Here is a 21,154-nt window from a genome sequence, read left to right as displayed (position 1 = left end):
CCAGGGGTCCCTAGACTATCCAAGAACTGAGTGCCTGGTTCTGTGCACAGACAGGGCAGAGAGGCAAGAAAATGTAGTCTAATTCCAAAGAGCGAGAAAACTCTCCCATGGGCAGGAGACTGCGAAGCTGTGGGGAATAAAAGAGGGACACTGCACACTCTGTTCCGTGAGAGTTTAAAACACTCTTTCAAAACGCTTCTCATTATAAAGAAATAGCATCCCTCGTTACAAATCCAGGTGGCAGACTCAGTGTTAAGCTGTCCGCCCTCATTCTTCCCACTGAACTGACTGTTCCGGAGGGGAAAGGCCTATCCTAATAATATATACACAAATTAAAACTCCATTTAGAGGTACTGTGGGGACCACCTCCTAATTGACTTTGATCACTGGGAAAAAAAAGCAAGTCAGTTACGTGGTTGGTTTGCCAAAGGAAACCAGGCAATGGGCGGGTGCCTCACGGAGCCCTGTGACAGGACGTTTCTCTAGTAGCTATGGAAATGAAACCTAGCAATAGGCACATCCTCCTGCTCGAGCTCCCAAGGCGGAACCAAGCCCCTGGTTGCTTCGGCCCCGTTTGATGGTTCAGTGGAGGGGACAGGGCCTCACATCTGAGAGACTGGTCCTTGGCTAAGTTGAGACACCTTTTATAGAAATGCTGTAGATAGCATTATAGTCTGGTGAATAGCCTTGGTGCTTGCTTGCAAGCACCATAAAGAAAGGGAACCTAGAGAACTCCAGACCAGCCTTCCGCCTCCTCCAGGGAAATGACAGGCACTTTCTTGGATTTCCCAGGCTGGCCGTGTAGCTCTGCCAGGGCAGGGCTGGCTTCACACCCCAGCAGAGCAGCTGGATGAGCTCGTGACCATGGGTGTGTCTCTGCTTCCTGGATCCTTAGTGAGTGACACCTTGAGTTTGAAGGGGAGGTGGTGTGTCTTCCACTGCGTGGAGTCACAGTGGCGTCGCTTCCTTGACTCTTCTGTCAGCCGTGATTTGCTCAGAAGCTGCATGTTTGCCATATGATCCAGCAATTGCACTCCTGGGCATACACACCGAGGAAACCAGAATTGAAAGAGAGTCATGTACTCCAATGTTCATCGCAGCACTGTTTATAATAGCCAGGACATGGAAGCAACCTAGATGTCCATCTGCAGACGAATGGATAAGAAAGCTTTGGTACATATACACAATGGAGTATTACTCAGCCATTTAAAAGAATGCATTTGAATCAGTTCTAATGAGGTGGATGAAACTGGAGCCTATTATACAGAGTGAAGTAAGACAGAAAGAAATGCACCAATACAGTATACTAACACATATATATGGAATTTAGAAAGATGGAAATATAACCCCGTATACGAGAGAGCAAAAGAGACACAGTTGTATCGAACAGTCTTTGGGACTTTGTGGGAAAGGGTGAGGGTGGGATGATTTGAGAGAATGACATTGAAACATGTATGTTGTCATATGTGAAACGAATCAGCAGTTCAGGGTCAATGCATGTTACAGGATACTCGGGGCTGGTGTGCGGGGATGACCAAGAGGGAGGATAAAGGGAGGAGGGAGGTGAGAGGGGGGTTCAGGAGGGAGAACTCATGTACACCTGGGGCGAATTCATGTCAATGTATGGCAAAACAAACCAATATAATATTGTAAAATTAAAAAAAAATAATAAAGATCAAAAAAAAATAAATAAAGTTACTTAAGAAATGAAAAAAAAAAAAAAGAAGCTGCATGTTGTTCTGATTAGGATAGCAGGGAGGCCTGCCCTGGGCTCTAACGGTGGTCTGCGAAGGACTCAGGGCGTGCCATGACCCAGAACCCAGGTTAGGATCTTGGTGCCACCATGACGAGTGGCACAATGATGGATGATTCTGGACCTTGGTTTTCTAGCGATGCAAGATCAGGTTAATAATATCTACTTGGTCACTCTGTTTTGAGGTCCTCGTAATCCATAAAGTGGAGATACAGTCTTGCTTAAAAAGTGGTCCCTCCAGCACTGTGTCAGGCACATGGTGCAATGTTTAATAAAGGAAGCTGTTATTGTCTCAGTAATAGTCCTAATTACGTCTGTCTCCTTCCTTTCCTCTGTTTTTTCTTCTCTCCTGTGGGCCAGATGCTGGGGGCTTGATGGAGACAAGAACATGGTCCCTGCCTGGGAGGGAGGGCCTCCTGGTGGGTTGACATCACCTGCCCCGGGGGTTCATTCCCTCTCCTTTAGGCTCAAGAAGATGACTCTGGTCTGAGAGTGCAACCCTATTGGAGGCATAAGCCCTGAGCCGGGCTCTCCTGCTCTCAAAACATTTTCTGCTGTGACTCAGTGCCAGCATCATTTAGCAGAAAGGACTCCCAACAATGAGTTCAGAGACTTGGACTCAGCGTTGTGCCAGCTTCTGCCCCAGCGCCCCAGTCAAGCCTAAGTCCCATCTCTCCAGTGAGCGGGGCTCAGGTTCAGACAGAGCAACATCCATAGCCTCCCACCCCTCAATAGCCGCCAACCAGAGCAAAAACTCAAAAGAGTTCTCCACTTCTTCGAGACATCTCCTTACTTCACTTTCTCGGTGAAAACCTTAATATACACTGCAAATGATGGTGATGATGATACCAGCATAGACAGCTACCCTCTGGTAGTCGATTTGAGCAACTGCCAAGCAGCATGGTAAGCTCGTGAAATACATTCTTTCCTTTCATCTTCACAACAGTTCTTTGGAGCTGGACATTATCATCACCATTTTATAGAGGAGGACCCCGAGACTCAAAAGAGTTGAATAACAGGAATGAAGTCATATAACTGTAAACACAAGAACCAGAACCAGAACCCAGGGCTGCGTGGCTGTGGAGGCCGTGCTTGTAATCACTGTTTCACGCCTTCCATTTTCTTGTGTCTGGAAGCAGCACAGCAGGGCGGGGAGAGGTTGGATTACTGGGCTGCGGTCCGTCCAAGGGGTGGTGGAGGTGGCCAACCCCTAGACTAGTCATGCACGGAAAAGGTCTTAGTAGAGCCCGTTGGGTGAAAGTTGCCGTGAGAAGACAGCTTTCTAATTCCATTACTGCAATAATAGCTGTTCACTCCATCCTGTACAAATTAGATTCCAGCCCTGGTTCCCCTACAACTTGCCGTGTCACCAGTTTTCAGTGCCCTCCAGTTAAATTGACCTTTCATCTCTGCGCTGACACTGGGTGTGCCCACCCTACTCCTTCTCTAGCACCCATCCCCCCTCAACTTGTTTTACAGAAATATCGAGCGGCTGCCAGCAAATCCTTGCTGAAAGGCCTCCTTTCCCCACAGCATTGCGTGGTGCAGAAAAATGATTAAGTGTGCCAGAGTCCATTCTCCAGAAAACACTTAATTTGGGGGTGAGAGACAGTAACCCTGATTGTTGCAGTCAGGTTTATCCAGAGATGGGAAGAAAGGCAATATATTTACTTGATTTAAAATTACCTCCACGTAGTCACCAGTAGGATCCTGTCAGACTGCTTTGTAGTGATTCCGCCTTTAAAAACTGTTTTATCCATTGGGCAAATATCTCTAGTTCCTTTGCCCAAAGGCTGGCAGCTGATGGGCGCAGCGTAGTGAGATAGCCCTCAACTCAAAGGAATTTGAAGTTGGCATTTTTGCAGTTAGCATGGGATGGAGATTAAGGGCCATGTATGAAGAGAAGGAAAGGTGATGGGCAGAGTTGGCTTAAACAGGTTTTTCAAGGGATCTCGAATTAAGGAAAATCAGAGCAAAATGACAGCGATGATGACAGCTGCCATTTGCTTTGTTCCTACTGTGTGCCAGGCACAGTGCTAAACAAATTCCGTGTGTTATTCCATTGAATCCTTTCATGTAATATTGCTATCTGTTTTACAGATAGAGAAACTGAGACTCAGAAAGGCAAAGTCTTTATCCAGAATGAGGACCCTAGTAAATGATATAGCTCTGAAGGCTCCAGATAGACCCCCCACTTGAGGACTGATTCTGCCAGTCACTTACTTGATTTTGCACGGTTTCAACTGTGAAGGTCAGCCATGCCTATGGCAGTCAGGGTGTAAACATGGACAGTATCTTGGCAGGTGTCTTTGAGCAGATCATGTAGCCTCGACGAGCCTCCCCTCTCTTCATTTGTGAAATGGGAATACTGATCGTTTCCTCAAGGTTTATGAAGTAGCGTGTGGAATCCCCCATGCCTCAGTGCCTGGCCTGTGGCACAGACTCAAAACCAGAATTTCCCCGCTCTGCCCTATCATTGTTTTTGCACCTCTTGCTCCTCCCGAGACTGGGGTGTGGAACTTCCTTTTTAAGGTAAACAGCGTGGAAATGAGTGTGGAAATCAATGCAGAAAATTTGTCACTCATCCTACACCATGACTCAAAGCCTGATGTCATTTTTACGTATGTCTTTCTAGATTTTTTTTATAAACATGGACATGAGTTTGGATGAACTCCGGGAATTGGTGGTGGACAGGGAGGCCTGGCGTGCTGTGATTCATGGGGTCGCAAAAAGTCGGACACGACTGAGCGACTGAACTGAACTGATGCATGCAAAAACATGCAGTTTTGTGTCCTACATTTCTTCCCCCTTAAAATTACATGAGAAGCATTTGCCCTCATTGCTCATCGTCAGTTCAGTCTCTCAGTCATGTCTGACTCTTTGCAATCCAATGGACTGCAACACACCAGGCTTCCCTGTCCATCACCAGCTCCTGGCGCCTACTCAAACTCATGTCCATCGCATCGGTGATAACCATCTCACCCTCTGTTGTCCCTTCTCCTCCTGCCTTCGATCTTTCCCAGCATCAGCGTCTTTTCCAATGAGTGTTCTTCGCATCAAGTGGCCAAAGTATTGGAGTTTCAGCTTTAGCATCAGTCCTTCCAGTGAATATTCAGGACTGATTTCCTTCAGGATGGACTGGTTGGATCTCCTTGCAGTCTAAGGGACTCTCAAGAGTCTTCTCCAGCACCACAGTTCAAAAGCATCAATTCTTCAGCACTCAGCTTTCTTTATAGTCCAATTCTCACATCCATACATGACTACTGGAAAAACCATAGCCTTGACTAGATGGACCTTTGTTGGTAAAGTAATGTCTCTGCTTTTTAATATGCTGTCTAGGTTGGTCATAGCTTTTCTTCCAAGGAGCAAGTGTCTTTTAATTTCATGGCTGCAGTCATCATCTGCAGTGATTTTAGAGCCCCCCAAAATAAAGTCTGTCACTGTTTCCACTGTTTCCCCATTTATTTGCCATGAAGTGGTGGGACCGGATGCCATGATCTTAGTTTTCTGAAAGTTGAGTTTTAAGCCAACTTTTTCACTCTCTTTTTTCACTTTCATCAAGAGGCTCTTTAGTTCTTCTTCGCTTTCTGCCATAAGGGTGGTGTCATCTGTGTTTCTGAGGTTATTGATATTTCTCCTGGCAATCTTAATTCCAGCTTGTGCTTCTTCCAGCCCAGTGTTTCTCATGATGTACTCTGCATATAAGTTAAATAAGCAGGGTGACAATATACAGCCTTGAAGTACTCCTTTCCCAATTTAGAACCAGTCTATTGTTCCCTGTCCAGTTCTAACTGTTGGTTCTTGACCTGCATACAGATTTCTCAGGAGGCAGGTAAGGTGGTCTGGTATTCCCATCTCTTGAAGAATTTTTCAGTTTGTTGTGATCCAGTCAAAGGCTTTGGCATAGTCAATAAAGCAAAAATAGATGTTTTTCTGGAACTCTTTTGCTTTTTTGATGATCCAGAGGATGTTGGCAATTTGATCTCTTGTTCCTCTGCCTTTTCTAAATCCAACTTGAACATCTGGAAGTTCACAGTTCATGTTCATGAAGCCTGGCTTGGAGAGTTGTGAACATTACTTTGCTAGTGTGTGAGATGAGTACAATTTTGCGGTAGTTTGAGCATTCTTTGGCATTGCCTTTCTTTGGGATTGAAATGAAAACTGACTTTTTCTAGTCCTGTGGCCACTGCTGACTTTTCCAGATTTGCTGGCATATTGAGTGCAGCACTTTCACAGCATCATCTTTTAGGAGTATCAGTTATTTTTCATAATGATTAGGTTACATTCCATCTAGTACCTGTATTATAATTTAGCTCAGTCCTTCTCCTGTTTTAAGACATCTACGTTGCTTCTGATTTTCTTAATAATACACTGCAGTATACATCTATGTGTATAAGACTTCTAAGCTTGAAACCTTTGAATATTGTGGCTTTGGTGCAAAACCAGGAGTAGAACTTAGGGAATGAAACACTGTTATGTTGTGATTGTTACTGTTTTGCCTTTTTGTTTTGTGCTTTCCACCTTCAGTTCAGTTCAGTTCAGTCGCTCAATCGTGTCCGACTCTCCGCAACCCCATGAATCACAGCATGCCAGGCCTCCCTGTCCATCACCAACTCCCGGAGTTCACTCAAACTCATGTCCATAGAATCGGTGATGCCATCCAGCCATCTCATTCTTGGTTGTCCCCTTCTCCTCCCGCCCCCAACCTTTCCCAGCATCAGAGTCTTTTCCAGTGAGTCAACCCGTCGCATGAGGTGGCCAAAGTATTGCAGTTTCAGCTTTAGCATCAGTCCTTCCAATGGACACCCAGGATTGATCTCCTTTAGAATGGACTGGTTGGATCTCCTTGCAGTACAAGAGACTCTCAAGAGTCTTCTCCAGCAGGACCATAAATAAGAGAACTCCAATGAGTTATATTTTACAGAAATGATGCTATTTAAAAACAAACAACAAGCAATTGGGCACTAACATAAAACAAAAAAGTAGGTATCCATGCACCTTGGTTGGGTCCTGCTGCTTTTTGAAGACAAAAAAAAAAAAAAATGCCACTTGAGCCAACAGTTTCTTGATTAGAGTTTCATCTCTAATCACTGCCTGGAGCTGCTAACTCACAAACACAAGTGACTTTGTGCTTTTGATTCGGGGAAGGGAAGTACCATGTGACAGTAGAACCTCTCCTGTGCTTACATCGGTGACTCCTGCAAAATGACTTTGTTAATTGCCTCCTGCTGGCTGGGTGCTGGGGGTGGGGGGGACTGTCAACATCTGAACATCTATTGAGTGTTTTTCTTAAAAATGTCAAGATGGAGCTTGCACTTGCCCAGCCTTCTCTCATGTCTTGCTGGGCAGGAAAAGGTGACTGGAAAATGTCAGCCCTAGGATCAGAGGGACCAGAACTGAGGGAATAAGAAAATTCTCCCACCCTAGCTCCTGGCTTTTAGAAATCATTAACATTTCAATGTGGGTGATCCTGTGAACTCACTACCTTTCCACAGCCTTTTTCTGAACTCTTTAACATCTTTTCACCTTTTTATTTAATTACAAACTAGTTTAAAAAGATCACTTTCCATGTACTTGGGAGAGTTTTGTACAAGCAGTTATATAAATGCCGCAGGGTATAATTTAGATAATCCTGTGATGTGCGTTGATGGTTACCATTAATTCCTCTGGAAAAGGGGATGACGATGATTATAATTTGTACTGTTTCAGTGGCCTGGTCTTAAAGCAGACTGAAGAGGACCATGTATGTGTCTGAGCCTTTGGGGATACTTGGTTGTTACTTCCAAGTCCTCTGGATAGCATGCAGTGACTGCTGTCCAGAGTTGTGAATGAGGGCTGCTGAGGGGTAGGAAATATTATCACCATGGGGACCCCCACAGATTCATTTCAGCCTTTATTTGCTGGTAACTTTATATTACCCATTTTAATCTTCTATTTAAACTATGTAAAAGAGGAATCTTGGCTAGGGAACACAGACTCCTGAGTTTGAAATTTTACCTCAAACTTACACCAGCTCTGTGGTGTGAGGTAACTTACTCTGAAGTATATCAAAAATATATCCCCATAGCCCAGTTTCTTTTCAATTCTGATCCCTGGTGGTCCCAGCCTACAGTGGCTTGAAGCAAGGCTTCAGTTTCTGGCCAGAGATTGAGGTCACGTCACGTTAGTGAGAGCACCGAATCCTAGCCACTAGGCCAGTGGTGACAAGGCCCTGGCCCTTCAGCTTTGCAGAAAAAGAACTCCCACAAAGATGGAAAGTCGTGAAACAAGTATTTACTAGGAGGAAAAAAGACTACGGTATGTGCAAATAGACGCATACTGAGAGAGCCACGCCCTGGTGGTGGTTTGAATCGCTTTTACGGGGCATGTCTTCCTGGTTTCCCTTGGCCCGTCACTTTGCTTTGCCTGGCTCTGAGTCTGTATTTGATATATCTCAGGATCTTCCCCCATGTGCATGCTTATCCCTTAACCAAGATGGACTCTAGTGAAGAGACTTATGGGTAGTTGACATCACTTACTATGAGGTAACACCCCCTCTCTTTTGACCTTCAAGGAGCCTTTCTGCGCATGTGTAGTTGGGACGGTCTCCTTGACTTTGAGAATGAGGAATATGTAGTCTTTTATCTCTTATCTGGGCAGATCCCAGTCTCCTCCATCATCCTGCCTTTACGGAGTTTCTGCTCTTAGGAAGTTTCTGTCCAGAGTAGAGAAACTGTGCAGCCTGGAGCCCATCCGTCTCCTGACACAGTTGCATTGTACCTATGTGCCAGTGGTTTTTCAACCGATCTTTCCATGAGGATTACATTGATTACTATAAATTAAGAATTTGGAATGTAGTATGTAGTCCAGTTGGGCTTCCCAGGTGGCACTAGTGGTAAAGAACCTGCCTGCCAATGCAGGAGTCATAAGAGACCCAGGTCTGATCCCTGGGTTGGGAAGATCCCCTGGAGGAGGAAATGGCAACCCACTCCTCCAGTATTCTTGTCTGGAGAATCCTCATGGTCAGGGGAGCCTGGCGGGCTACAGTCCATAGGGCTGCAAAAAGTCGGACAAGACTGAAGTGAGTTAGCATACGTGCATGTATGCACTCCAGTTTATACCAGGTTTTGAGTTACTGTTGTTATTATTATCAAGGATAAAGAAAAATGGTTGCTTGAGCTTGTGTTTTCTTTGGACAGTCTCTGACCAAGTAAGCTTTGTGTGCTTTGGGAAAAGGAGAATGGAGCAAACCATTTTCCTTCCTTCTGTCTTTCCACTGGGTATAAAATTGACCACCCATCACACAGTACAGTAGAAGAACTACAGGGCCCCTAGCATGACATCTTTAAGACTGGATTGCAGGTTAAATGTCCCTTTAACTCTGGCGCTAAGTATGACCAACCTAGATAGCATATTAAAAAGCAGAGACATTACTTTGCCAACCAAGGTCCGTCTAGTCAAGGCTATGGTTTTTCCAGTGGTCACGTATAGATGTGAGAGTTGGACTGTGAAGAAAGCTAAGTGCTGAAGAATTGATGCTTTTGAACTGTGGTGTTGGAGAAGACTCTTGAGAGTCCCTTGGACTGCAAGGAGATCCAACCAGTCCATTCTGAAGGAGATCAGTCCTGGGTGTTCATTGGAAGGACTGATGCTAAAGCTGAAACTGCAATACTTTGGCCACCTCATGCGACAAGTTGACTCACTGGAAAAGACCCTGATGCTGGGAGGGATTGGGGGCAGGAGGAGAAGGGGACGGCAGAGGATGAGATGGCTGGATGGCATCACCGACTCGATGGACATGAGTTTGAGTGAACTCCGGGAGTTGGTGATGGACAGGGAGGCCTGGCATGCTGTGATTCATGGGGTCGCAAAGAGTCAGACACAACTGAGCGACTGAACTGAACTGATCTGAAGATGACGGTACTGGTGGAACGTGGCTTCTCTGACTCTGCATCCTTCCCCTCCATATCTTGCCTTCTGCCAGCCATTTCTCAGCCCAGTTTTGGTGGCCCAGTACTCACTTGCCTACTGCCAGCCTCCAGAATTATTCTGGAGGACTGTGTCTCCTGAGAGTCCAGTTACAGCTGGACCCAGACCTGGCTTCCCCTGCTGGTTTCCAAGAGCACATCTTCTGCAGATGACCGAGAGACCCGCCAGCCTCACAGCCGTGGGGGCCTCTGTTTATGATCACCAGGTTGGGGGTAAGGGGCAAGGCTGAGAAGAAGGGGTGCCTACGGGCTTCTCTAGGTTTCTGGCCATCAGCCTCCCCCGTCTAGTGGTGGACTGCTGTGCCCTAATTAACTGCCCTGGAACATCAGATCTTGTGATCGTTTTCACCTGGAATAAGTTTTTCCACTGGCTTTTCTTCCCCCTCTGCCTACTGTCTTTTTTTTAAGCAAGAACTTGCTTTTGCATCTTATTAAAATAAGAGGTAGCTTTGACAATAAAAATGTTTCTCTTCACAAAGCTGAGAGAGTCTATTCATTGTGGGATTAGTTAATTCTCCTGACCTTTTAACAAGACGGCTCTTTTGCACACTTAGATGAGATAATTGATTCTAACAGGGAACGAAGCCCTGCTCATTTAACTGCATATGTCTGAGTTGTCCACAGTTCAGGCAATTTCTCCATTACCTTTGGAGTTGCCAATAAATAGATTGAAACAGTAAGAAGGTAAGCAGAAATGTGATTTAATTCAGCCCTGGAAGTAGCAGCATAGTCACTTCTAACAGGCAGGTGAATTTTATTATTGTTGAAAACTACACAGGGACAGTAAGGAGCAGTCTGAAGCACTTCATTGAGTGCTTGGTACCTAAAAAGTGCTCTATAAATGTGAGCTACTGTTTTATCAGTATCATCAACAGTATGAATACAATGGTTATAAAATACAGCAATCATACATGGGTACAGTTTATAATATGCTTTGCCATGTATTATCACCCGAAGTGAAATTGTTAGTCATTCAGTCATGTCTGATTCTTTGCGTCCCTGTGGACTGTAGCCCGCCAGGCTCCTCCATCCTTGGGATTTTCTAGGCAAAAATACTAGAGTGGGTTGCCATTTCCTTTTCTAGGAGATATTCCCAACCCAGGAACCAAACCTGGATCTCTTGCATTGCAGGCAGATTCTTTACCATCTGAATCACCCGGGAACCCGTATTACCACATAGAAAGAAGAAAGTGAAAGTGAGGTTGTGTCCGACTCTTTGCAACCACATGAACTGTAGCCTACCAGGCTCCTTCATCCATGGGATTTTCCAGGCAAGAGTTCTGGAGTGGATTACCATTTCCTTCTCCAGGGGATCTTCTCAACCCAGGGATCAAACCCAGGTCTCCTGCATTGTAGGCAGACGCTTTACCATCTGAGCCTCCAGGGAAGCCCTGTATTACCACATAGGATGTAATAATTCTTTGGAATATTTGTAACCTCACTTCTCAGATGAGAATGCTGTAGCTAGGAAGTGGCAGTTAGGATTCAAAGCCAGTTTTCTTGCCCTTGGTCCAGCACACTTTCCCCTGCATCGTAGTAACCAAAGAGAAGGCAGGTCAGATCGCATCTCTGGTACCAGTGCCCACGGTCCTTGTTAAGCCAAACTTGTGTGTGTCCTTGGTGGGTTTTGTTTGTGCCAGGAGTCGGAAGGTTGCGCTGTGCTCTGCTCTTCTCTACAGGTTTTTGCATCCTGAAGACAGTCACACAGCCGCTCAAGACCACCATCAGTGACCTTTCCACAAACTGGGGCCAAGTAACACAGCTTTCTGTCTGCCTCACAGGATCCTGTGTTCCTGCCTTAAAAAGACATGTAAAAGGCTTAGAGTCAGCTTGCTGTATAAAGGAGGGTGTCTTTATAACGTCCACCCACCTTGTTGGATAAAGCTAGTGAGAGGCAGAATGGCAGAGTAGGGAGAGCCTGACTTCTCCAGCCAGAAAGGGAGATGGTTTGTGATTTCAGGATTCAAAGAGTTTTGGATTCTAGGCTAGACTCTGCCACTTGTTAGCCATTTAACCTTCCGTGTAAACTGAAGTCCTTGTGTATTAGTGTCTTTTCATCAGCAAAATGGGATTATCACCTTCTAGGACTGTTGTGAGAATTAAAGGAAATCTGTATTTGCTGCTCTTAGCACAATGCCTGGCACATGGAAAACACTCAGGAAATCATAGTTTCATAATTATCATAATTTTAATTAACCTCCTGAGTTAATTAAATATGCACATCTGTAAATTGGGTCCAGGAGAGTTGGGTGAGGACCAGAGGTAATTATGCAAATTACCCAGGACACTGCCTACCAAGCCGTTGGTCCTCTGTAAAAACAATTACAGAGGGCCTTCATGTCTGTTGTCGATTGGTCCTTTGCTGTCTTCCTCTGGCCCTCTTACTGGGTCAGCCACTGCCGCCTCTGGTTCTTCCAGTCCTTCTGAATGTTCTTTGTTGCTTGTCCATCTCCTCTACCTCTGAACTCTTGGAAGCAGGGAGTATCTGATTTGGTTCTGGCTCTCAGTGTCAGCCACGGGTCCTGACTTTTTAGAAAATGTTCATCAACTGAGCAAAGGAGTGATGTTGTGCACATGGTGCTGTGGAGTCAGGGACTGGAGTACTTAACTCTGTATGAAGGGAATCAGAGACGGCCTCCCAGAAGGGGTAAGTATGGACCATTGAAAAGGCTCAAGTCTTAGATCCTGAATGGGATTTAAGCAGACGTTTTGTACTAGCTCACAAACCTCTTTGGAAACATGCTGCCTAGCCTTCTCAAGCATTGTGTATCTCAAGGCCATTCTTTGGTGTCTAATGATCTCTTCTAGATTGCTGCAGAAGACTATTTAGCAGTTGCTACACTCCAAAAAATTTTTAAAACAGAAATGCATGCACGTGAATCAAAATGACAGAATTGCCCAAAGTCACAAAAACACAGAAAATCAAAATGTACAACAGACATGCGATGAAATGTAAAATGTAAATCTGTCCCCTTTCTCAGGCCCTTAGCATCTCTTCCTTTAGAGGGTGCACCCACTGTTACCAGTTTCTTTCATATCCTTCCAGACTCTATATTCAGAATCTTTTTCTTAACCCAAAGGTAGAATATCAAAGGCCTTCGGGCTGCAGTATCTGTGGCGTACAGGCTTAGTTGCTCCAAGGCATGTGGGACCTTCCCAGACCAGGATCAAACCCATGTCTCCTGCATTGGCAGGTAGATTCACACCCACTGTACCACCAGGGAAGTCCCTCCATTTGTATTTTTGTCGAGCATGTGCTAAGTCACTTCCGTTGTGTCCAGCTCTGGGCATCTCTATGGCCTGTAGCCTGCCAGGCTCCTCTGTCCATAAGATTCTCCAGGCAGGAATACTGGAGATGTATTATTGTTCTGCATGTTACCATTTTCCTTCCCGAAAAATGTATAAAAAAGTTTTCTCATTCTTTTTTATGGTTGCACAGTATATTGTATGGGCTTCCCCAGTGGCTCAGCAGGTAAAGAATCCTGCAGTGCAGCGGACACAGGAGACGCGGGTTCAGTCCCTGGGTTGGGAAGATCCCCTGGAGGAGGAAATGGCAACCACTCCAGTATTCTTGCCTGGGAAGTCCCATGGACAGAGGAGCCTGGCGGGCTACAGTCTATGGGGTCGCAAAGAGTCGGACACGACTCAGTGACTAAGCACACACGTAGTATATGGGATAAACATAGCTTATCTGGCTCCTTATTTGTGGACTGGTTTCCAGTGTTTTCAGCTTCCCTGGTGGCTCAGCTGGTAAAGAATCTGCCTGTAACGCAGGAGACCTGGGTTCGATCCCTGGGTTGGGAAGATGCCCTGGAGAAGGGAACAGCTACCCACCCCAGTGTTCTGGTCTGGAGAATTCCATGGACTGTATCGTCCATGGGGGTCACAAGGAGTTGGACGTGACTGAGCAACTTTAACTTTCCAATGTTTTGCTATTGCAGGCAAGGCTGTAGTGAATAACCTTGCATGCACCTCCTTTTATGTGTATGTGAGCATATCTGGGGGAGAACTGGAATCTCTGAGTTCCAGAGTAAAGGGCATGGGTATTTTATTTTATAGCTTTTGTCGAACTGTCCTCTCTGTAAGGTCTGTGCCAACTTATGCTCACACCAAACCAGCTGAATATAAGAGTGCTTGTTTCCTGTTCTCTTCCAATACTGTATATTTTCAGCCTTCTAAAAATCTTTGCCAAACCATATGCGAAAAACAGTATTTCAAAGTTTGACTTCCATTTCTTCTACCCTGAGTAATGTGTAGAGTCTTTTCACACAACTGAGAGCCAGGTGCATTTCTTATTCTGTCAACTGTCTGTCCATCTCCTATGCCTGTTCTACTGGGTGGTTGGACTTTGCTTATTATTTGTAAGCATTATTTTTGTATTAAGGAAATTAAGCCTTGGTGATACAAGTTGCCGTTTTCCCCTGCAGATTATTATTTTTTTTAATCTTTTGAAGCCAAAGGCCTGGACCTCCTGAAAGTACCCCCATCCTGCCCTTCACAGCCCCCTAGACTGTGAGCCCTTGAGGGCAGGGTCCATGCCAGGGTCAGCCCTGTGGCCCAGGCCCCCTCCATAGCGCCCAGAGCTCTCTCCGGGGGCTCTGTGTTGAACTGAACTGAATTCCCGTGTTCCCCACCCCCACCTGCCCTCCCCTATGGCTTGGGAGTCCCGTTTCCGCCTCCAGCAGAAAAAGATGACTTTTCTCATTGCTCACCACAGCCATGCACCTGTTTGGCCTAAACTGGCACCTGCAGCCGATGGAGGGGCAGATGTATGAGATCACGGAGGACACAGCCAGCAGTTGGCCTGTGCCAACGGACGTCTCCCTGTATCCCTCAGGGGGCACTGGGTTAGAGATCCCTGACAGGAAAGGCAAAGGAGCCGCAGAAGGTAGGGTTGCTGTGTTGTTCGTGTCGTGAGTCCTCTGTGTCTGCCTTTGAGCCAAGGAGACCGCCATCCTGCACGCCATGTGCCTGACTCACAGCTCCATGCCCTGGTGCTTCCTCCATCCCCCCGCACGCCACGCCGCTGCCGGGCCACCCATGTCTTCATCGCAGTTCCTTGTCACTGTGAGCACATCGCGGGGCTTGGGCAGGGCTCATGGTGCTCAGCGGCATCCCATCCCATACCTCGAGGGAAGCATCGTGGGCTTTCACACTGCTGGACGGCCGTCTTTGATGGTGCGGGGTCAGGATACACCTTCCGGGGCAGCCTCGTGGCATGAATGGGCGTCTCTTGGAGCAGGGTGTGGCAAGGTGGGCAGAAGGTGTGGTGTACATGAAATATCCTTGGACCTTGTGGTTTAAGGGAAACACCAGTCCCGCTGTTCTAGCATTTTCCTACTGTGTGGCCTTGAGCAAGTCACTTAATTTTCCTGAGCTCATTTCCTCATCTATAGTCGCAGTACTCGTTAGTGTGTGTACAGTATGTTTGTTCAAAGCATTTCACATTTAATCCTCTCAGAGATCCTGTGAAGTAAGTATAATAGTTTACAGCCATTTTAGATGCAAAAACTAAGGATCACGTAGATTAAGTGACTTGGCCAGAGTCACACCGCCAGTAAATATTGGAATTTGGGACATGGCCCAGGTCTGTGTGACCACAGACCTATAAGTTGCCCTACCTGACTCACCTCATGGTTATAAGACCCTGAAGGAGATGTGAATAAGGAAATCCATTGTACAGTGGGACACAGATGTTTCTGTATTAATGACGGAAATGGTGGTGACATTTGGGGTTTGGCATTCTTGAATGGGACGTCCATAGACCCATTTCCTGAATTTCTTAGGGGTCTTTCTAACATGCCATCAACATATTGATAAATTCTGTCACTATCAGCCAGGAGTGGCAGACCCACAAGAACTGGTACCAGTGAGGAGGTCTGAGCTCATGGGCCAGGCTGTTTGTCACTCTAGGGAGTGTGACCGTCCCTTCTCATGTGCCCCACATTTTTTTTTCTGATGTTACCCCATTCAGCAAAGTGGTTACAGTTGCCCCCAGTCTTCACTGCCTTTCCTCTTATCTCAGTTAACTTTGGGTCATGGCTTCTGAGCTTCCCTGTCCTTTTAAGAGTTTGTCTTCTAGTAATCAGTTTGGTTAACAGGGTAGCATATGGCTAGTCAGAGCAGTTATTCATGACCTCTGAATGGTCTTGAAGTCCAAAATCAACTCTTGACCAATGACCATCTTTAAGGAAACTGAGGGCATTTCCACAGAGCCAAATCAGAACCTCTGCCTACTATTTTGATGGGCAAAGCCAGTCTTCTCCTTTATAAAGATTTTAAGACTTAAGACATTGAATAACTTACACTTGCTTTGCACCTTAATAGGATATGGAGGGGGCATGGATGGGGTCATGGGAAGAACTGTGTTTGGAGTCTAGAACCCTGAGTTCAAGTTCAGCTGCTGCCACTCATGATGCCCTTAAGCACATCCCTTGAAAGACTTTCTCGGCTTCATATTCCTCCTCATTAAAAGGAGGTGATTGATCTATATTATCTCTAAGGTCCATTCTAATTCACAAGCTCTACATGTGAAATTAGTAATAGATTCATCACATGATTAACCAGATTCTTCTTTAGAAGTTTTTTCAGGTTGGCCCTGTCCATGGTCCTGCCTGTTGCCTTGTGATTCCCATGTCAGCTTACAGTGTCAGATGCCATAAGTGAATACGTAAATGACAACTGTCTTTAGATTAGTATCAACAAACGCAGATTTAAGATATGTGTAACTCTAAAAGATCTCATTTAGAAAAATGTGAATTTTCTGTATGATCTCTATCAAACGTTCTTTAAACAGGACCTGGGTCTATCTAAAATCTCCCACTCTAATGAAATTAGTTTGCGGATTGCTTAGATTTTGCTTTGTTTTTCCTAAGGAGCAGGAGGTGCAGATAAGAGATAAAATTGCACCAGTTTATTGGTTTACTCTCATTGGAATATTTTTGCTTAAAGGGATTATCTGTCATTACTAAAGCAATTGGAAATCCTGTTTACAAACCCCCAAAATGCAGTGTGATGCTGTAAAGTGGTCAGCTTCAAAAGCAATTACTGTGACAAAAAGAATACATCCATCTGGGTAAACAGAGGACAAAGCTTCCCAGAGTTTATGTGAGACTGTCACAGGATTCTTCATTTCTTTTGCCTTGGTCAAAGCAGTGTCTACTCAGCTTATGTTTTTAACTGTGATGTTAAAAATCTAGTTCCTTAGACATATCTCAAGGGGGAAAGCTTCTAACCCAGATGTGAGCACACATTTCCTGTCCTTTCTGAGGGTATCAGAGAAGAGAGCTGATTCCAGAATTAAAATTAGAGCCCCACTGCACAGCGAGAGGGGAAGCAAGGTGGTAGAGAGAGGACAGATGGGCCGTGGAGCCAGCCAGTCCAGGGTTTGCGTCCTGGTCTGGCCGTTTATTGGCTTTGTCACTCCATTTCCTTTGGCCTTGGTTTCCTCATCTGTGGAACAAGGATGGCTCATACCTATCTTTCCAAAGGCTAATTATGAGGAGATATTCAACACATGTGAGTTCCTTTTCTTCTTATTCACTTAAATCCCAAGCCATTCCATGTCTGTCATTAGAAATTTCAGAATTCCAGACTAATTAATATTCTCTCCTCAAAGAGTCTACAGAGTTTGAGGCATTCTTCAATATTTTTAAAGGGTGTGTATTTTTTAATTATACAAATGAAGTATATGATGGACCCAGTATTTTAAAGGCTCATCATGTCTCTGAGAATAACATCAAACTTCAATGTATCCTGTGTTTTCAAAGTGGCTATAACCATTTCAGAGCTGTCATGGGATGGAAACCAAATACAGCAGCTTTCCGAAGTAAAACCGCAAGAACTTATGTTATGCGTTAATGGAGAAAGGGGAAAAAGCATTGAATAAACAAGCATTTCTGATGGTTTAATTGGTGGGCTAGGTTAGCATTTCCTTCTTTCTGCAATGAAATCAAAATTGCCCATCAGTTTGAACCATGCAAATTGTTGCATACAGGCTTGGCTGGGCTCTCAGCTTATTTTGATAACCAAATAAATTTCAAACAGTTGCTAAGGAAACTAAAGAATTCTTTGTGTGAGTTATTGCATTGAAAAGAACCAAAAAAGGTAGAGGGAGGGGGAGAATGTTGGTTGATTAGGAATTTAGACCCTATATGGATAAATCTCAGTTCAAGAAAATAAAGACTGTGAATTTGGGAAGTGCATGGGATCTCAGTTCTTCCAATTCTCCCTTATTTTTGACTGAGCTAGCCAATCATTTCAGCAGTTTGTTGAGAAAATTCTTTTAGACACGATTGTGTATTTCCAGAGCATTGCTCTGGGAAGCCTGAATCTGTATGTTTTTGTAAGGAAAAGGACTGTTACCAGTAGAATCTGCCTTGTGAAGCCTAATCGTACTGTTCAGTTCAATTCAGTCACCAGGTGTCCAACTCTTTGCGACCCCATGAATCACAGCACTCCAGGCCTCCCTGTCCATCACCAACTCCCAGAGTTCACTCAAACTCATGTCCATAGAGTCGGTGATGCCATCCAGCCATCTCATTCTTTGTCGTCCCCTTCTCCTCCCGACCCCAATCCTTCCTAGCATCAGAGTCTTGGGGGTCCCTAATTCTGAGTTAAGCTCTTTGTACTTTAAGCCTCTGGGGCACTCACTCATTGTATAGTGTCCTTAGGAATGTTTTGAGATACTGTTTCCCTTTAACTTTGGGGTCTGTGTGTGGACCCTAATTCATAAAAACTGTCAATGTTTTGTATCACAGGATGGCAGGAAGTTCTCCAATGGGCCTTGGATCTTCCTGGTCTAGCCTTGGTATCTAGCCTTCTAGGACTGTGAATTAAATCAGATCTTTGCTCTTAAAGAGGGTTAATGTACTCTGCTACCATTGAAAAGACCTTTGAAGAGTTTTAACTAATAATTTGTCAATTTGATGTTCTGAGAAGCCATATTCTAATAAATAAAGAGGCGCCCCAAATGGCTTCATCTCTGAATGGTTTCTTTCACATTCTGAGCCTCAGTATATACATTTTAATAATGTGAGGATTAAGTGTACCAATATATGTAAATATGCCCGGTGCATAGTTGGAATGTAATGACTGATGGATAATACCATTAGTATTGCTCCCTCTACCTTTATTGCTATTGCTACCACTGATATTTGTTGTTGTTACCGTGTTCCAGAATGTAGGCACGGATAAAAAGAGTTATATACACAGGAGTTTTCGCCTCCACCTGCCTCTACCCTCTGCCCCCTCTCCCCGCTCCACCACTGGTGGGTATTGCTATATCGTGGAGTATTTTCTATCCTGGTGCTCACGTATTGGTGCTCAGAATTAAGAATGAAGACTCTGAGGTTGTAAGATCTGGAGAGAGAAAGACAGGAAAGGATGAAGGTGGTTTCACTGATGTAGCCCAGCCAGTCTCACGCCTCTTTCCTTCCAGCCACAGGTACTCAGCAGGCTCCGGGTCCCTCCTCCCAGAAACGTTCTTCTCATCCCTAGTCAATGTGGGGACCACCGGGGACTGATGGGAAAGAATGATAAAGGTTAAATTCCAACATGGGCACGGTCTTTCCCCTCTCAAACTTTTCCTTAAAAGACTAGGCCATGGCCCCTTCCCAAAGCATCTGACAGGGTGACTTCTGGGACAAGCCTCACTTTTGAACCTAAGCTCCAGATCCTAAGCTTCATCATAGAAACTGCATGAAAATAAGCTCAAGACTCCTAATTCCTAATTCTTTCAGCAAAGAAAGTCAGGGTCCTGGTGGGGTGCTATGCCCTAGACCAGAATTTACTGTTTTTATATCATGATATACACACCAAATATAAATTTTGTAATTTTTTTTTCCCCATTTTGGCTAGCTTTGGTGAAACAGTTGAGTGCTAGAAAAGACTATTCCCTTTTTGCCACTCCTCTGGGGTAAGAGCCAATTTATGTATGCCTCTTGGGCCTGCAGACCTCTGGAGAGTGTCTGGACTTGACCTCTGCTCTGTGGAACTAAAAGCTTGGCTAATTCAATAGCTGTCTCTGAAAAACATGCTCACTGGAGGGGAAATGAACAGTACAGGGCTCTCCAACATCATGCCAAAATGTGGGAGAAGTTTTCATTATTTATTCTCAGACATAGGAATTATTTGAATGCAGACAATTCTCAAATCCCATCAGCTCTGACTCCCACCGACTCACAAAGGAGATGAGGTCTTGGAATTAGGAGTCTCCAGCTTATTTTTATGCAGTTTCTAGGAGTAAAAAGCTCAGAACTCATCCTGCTTTTTGTGTCATAACTCCCTCTTAGTTCTGCTTCCCTAACAGAATTATAGGCTGAAGGGTAAACTGTTTTTCTACCTGGACTATAAAAGGATTGTGGAATTAGGAACCCTAAAGTCAGATAAGGAAGAATGTGAAAATAATTGTCTTCCATCTTAATGCCTTGTGAATTTGGCTTCTGTCTTCGAACTTTGAACCACGGTGTCATGGTTTGCGTGTGTCTGCATTTTCAAGGTAAAAGTCTGGGGTACATTCCTTCCATAAAGGAATTAAATGCAAGCTCTTTCCCATGCTAATGACAGCATACTAGTGGTACTTTTATTGAGAGGGTGCGTTTTAACTTTTCTGTTGGCATATTTTTAATTAAAATAACATTTAACGGTTTGAAGCTAAAAACCTGATGTTTCTGCCTAGGAGTTTATAAGGGAATGATAACATATGGAGAAGTTTAACATATAAATTGAATTTTATTATTTAAAACAGTAAAATATTTTATGACTACAACAATGCCCTGCCAAGCTCCATTTCAGCATCAAATGTGCTTTGTAAGGAATCTTACAAAGCTAGTGGGGGGAAAAAAGACACTTTAATTTCTTATTCCCCAAATGCTTTTTACAAAATGTTCCCACAAATGTGTTTTCTTTACAGATGGATTCTTGGTCTTGAAAGGGCCTCTTCCAGCATCTCTAGCAACACAACAAACTTTGAAACTAGGATACCCAGGGGGTGCTTTCTGATGACAAATAAGATGAAGCCCGTTGACTTGATTTTGGCTTGTTTGTGTCCTAAGGGTGGTCTTCTAATGCCCCTGTTCTCTCCTCCTGCCCCCTGCCAACTCCTCGGAGGGCTGATGTCTGGCAGGAAGTTAGGGTTTATATTTTTCACGTGTGAGTGTGTTTAATTACTATGTAGAGGAAGTCTGATAAGCAGCCTTCCTTCCTGGCACTTGAGTGCCCCCAGAAAGCTGTCACTCTCCTGATTGGCAACAGAATTGGGCGAGAGATCTTATTCTCAACCCGCCACAACTCCAGTAGCTTGCAGGGTTGGCGGCCTGGGTTGAAACCCGAGTATGTCAAAAGTTTTGTGCCTAAACTTGAAAAATCTCCCCAGCTTTACCCACCTTCAGCACAATGATACTCATTGCCCTACATCCCAGACAAAGAAGCGTTT

The 21,154-nt window shown here is 44.8% G+C and overlaps 1 protein-coding gene across 1 annotated transcript in view; it reads left to right on the top strand.

The window, feature by feature from the left end:
• The window catches only part of TENM4 (teneurin transmembrane protein 4), a 787,800-nt gene that overhangs the window by 558,753 nt on the left and 207,893 nt on the right, over nucleotides 1-21,154 (top strand). The window contains exon 10 of the mRNA XM_055416091.2: nucleotides 14,438-14,608. Coding sequence (XP_055272066.2) covers nucleotides 14,438-14,608 — 171 coding nt within the window. The remainder of the gene's footprint in view (nucleotides 1-14,437; nucleotides 14,609-21,154) is intronic.

The sequence above is a fragment of the Moschus berezovskii genome, chromosome 25 (assembly GCF_049115385.1).
Source record: "Moschus berezovskii isolate FMDL1 chromosome 25, NW_MosBer_1.0, whole genome shotgun sequence".
NCBI classification, from domain to species: Eukaryota; Metazoa; Chordata; class Mammalia; order Artiodactyla; family Moschidae; genus Moschus; species Moschus berezovskii.
This window is presented reverse-complemented; position numbering and strand designations above follow the sequence as displayed.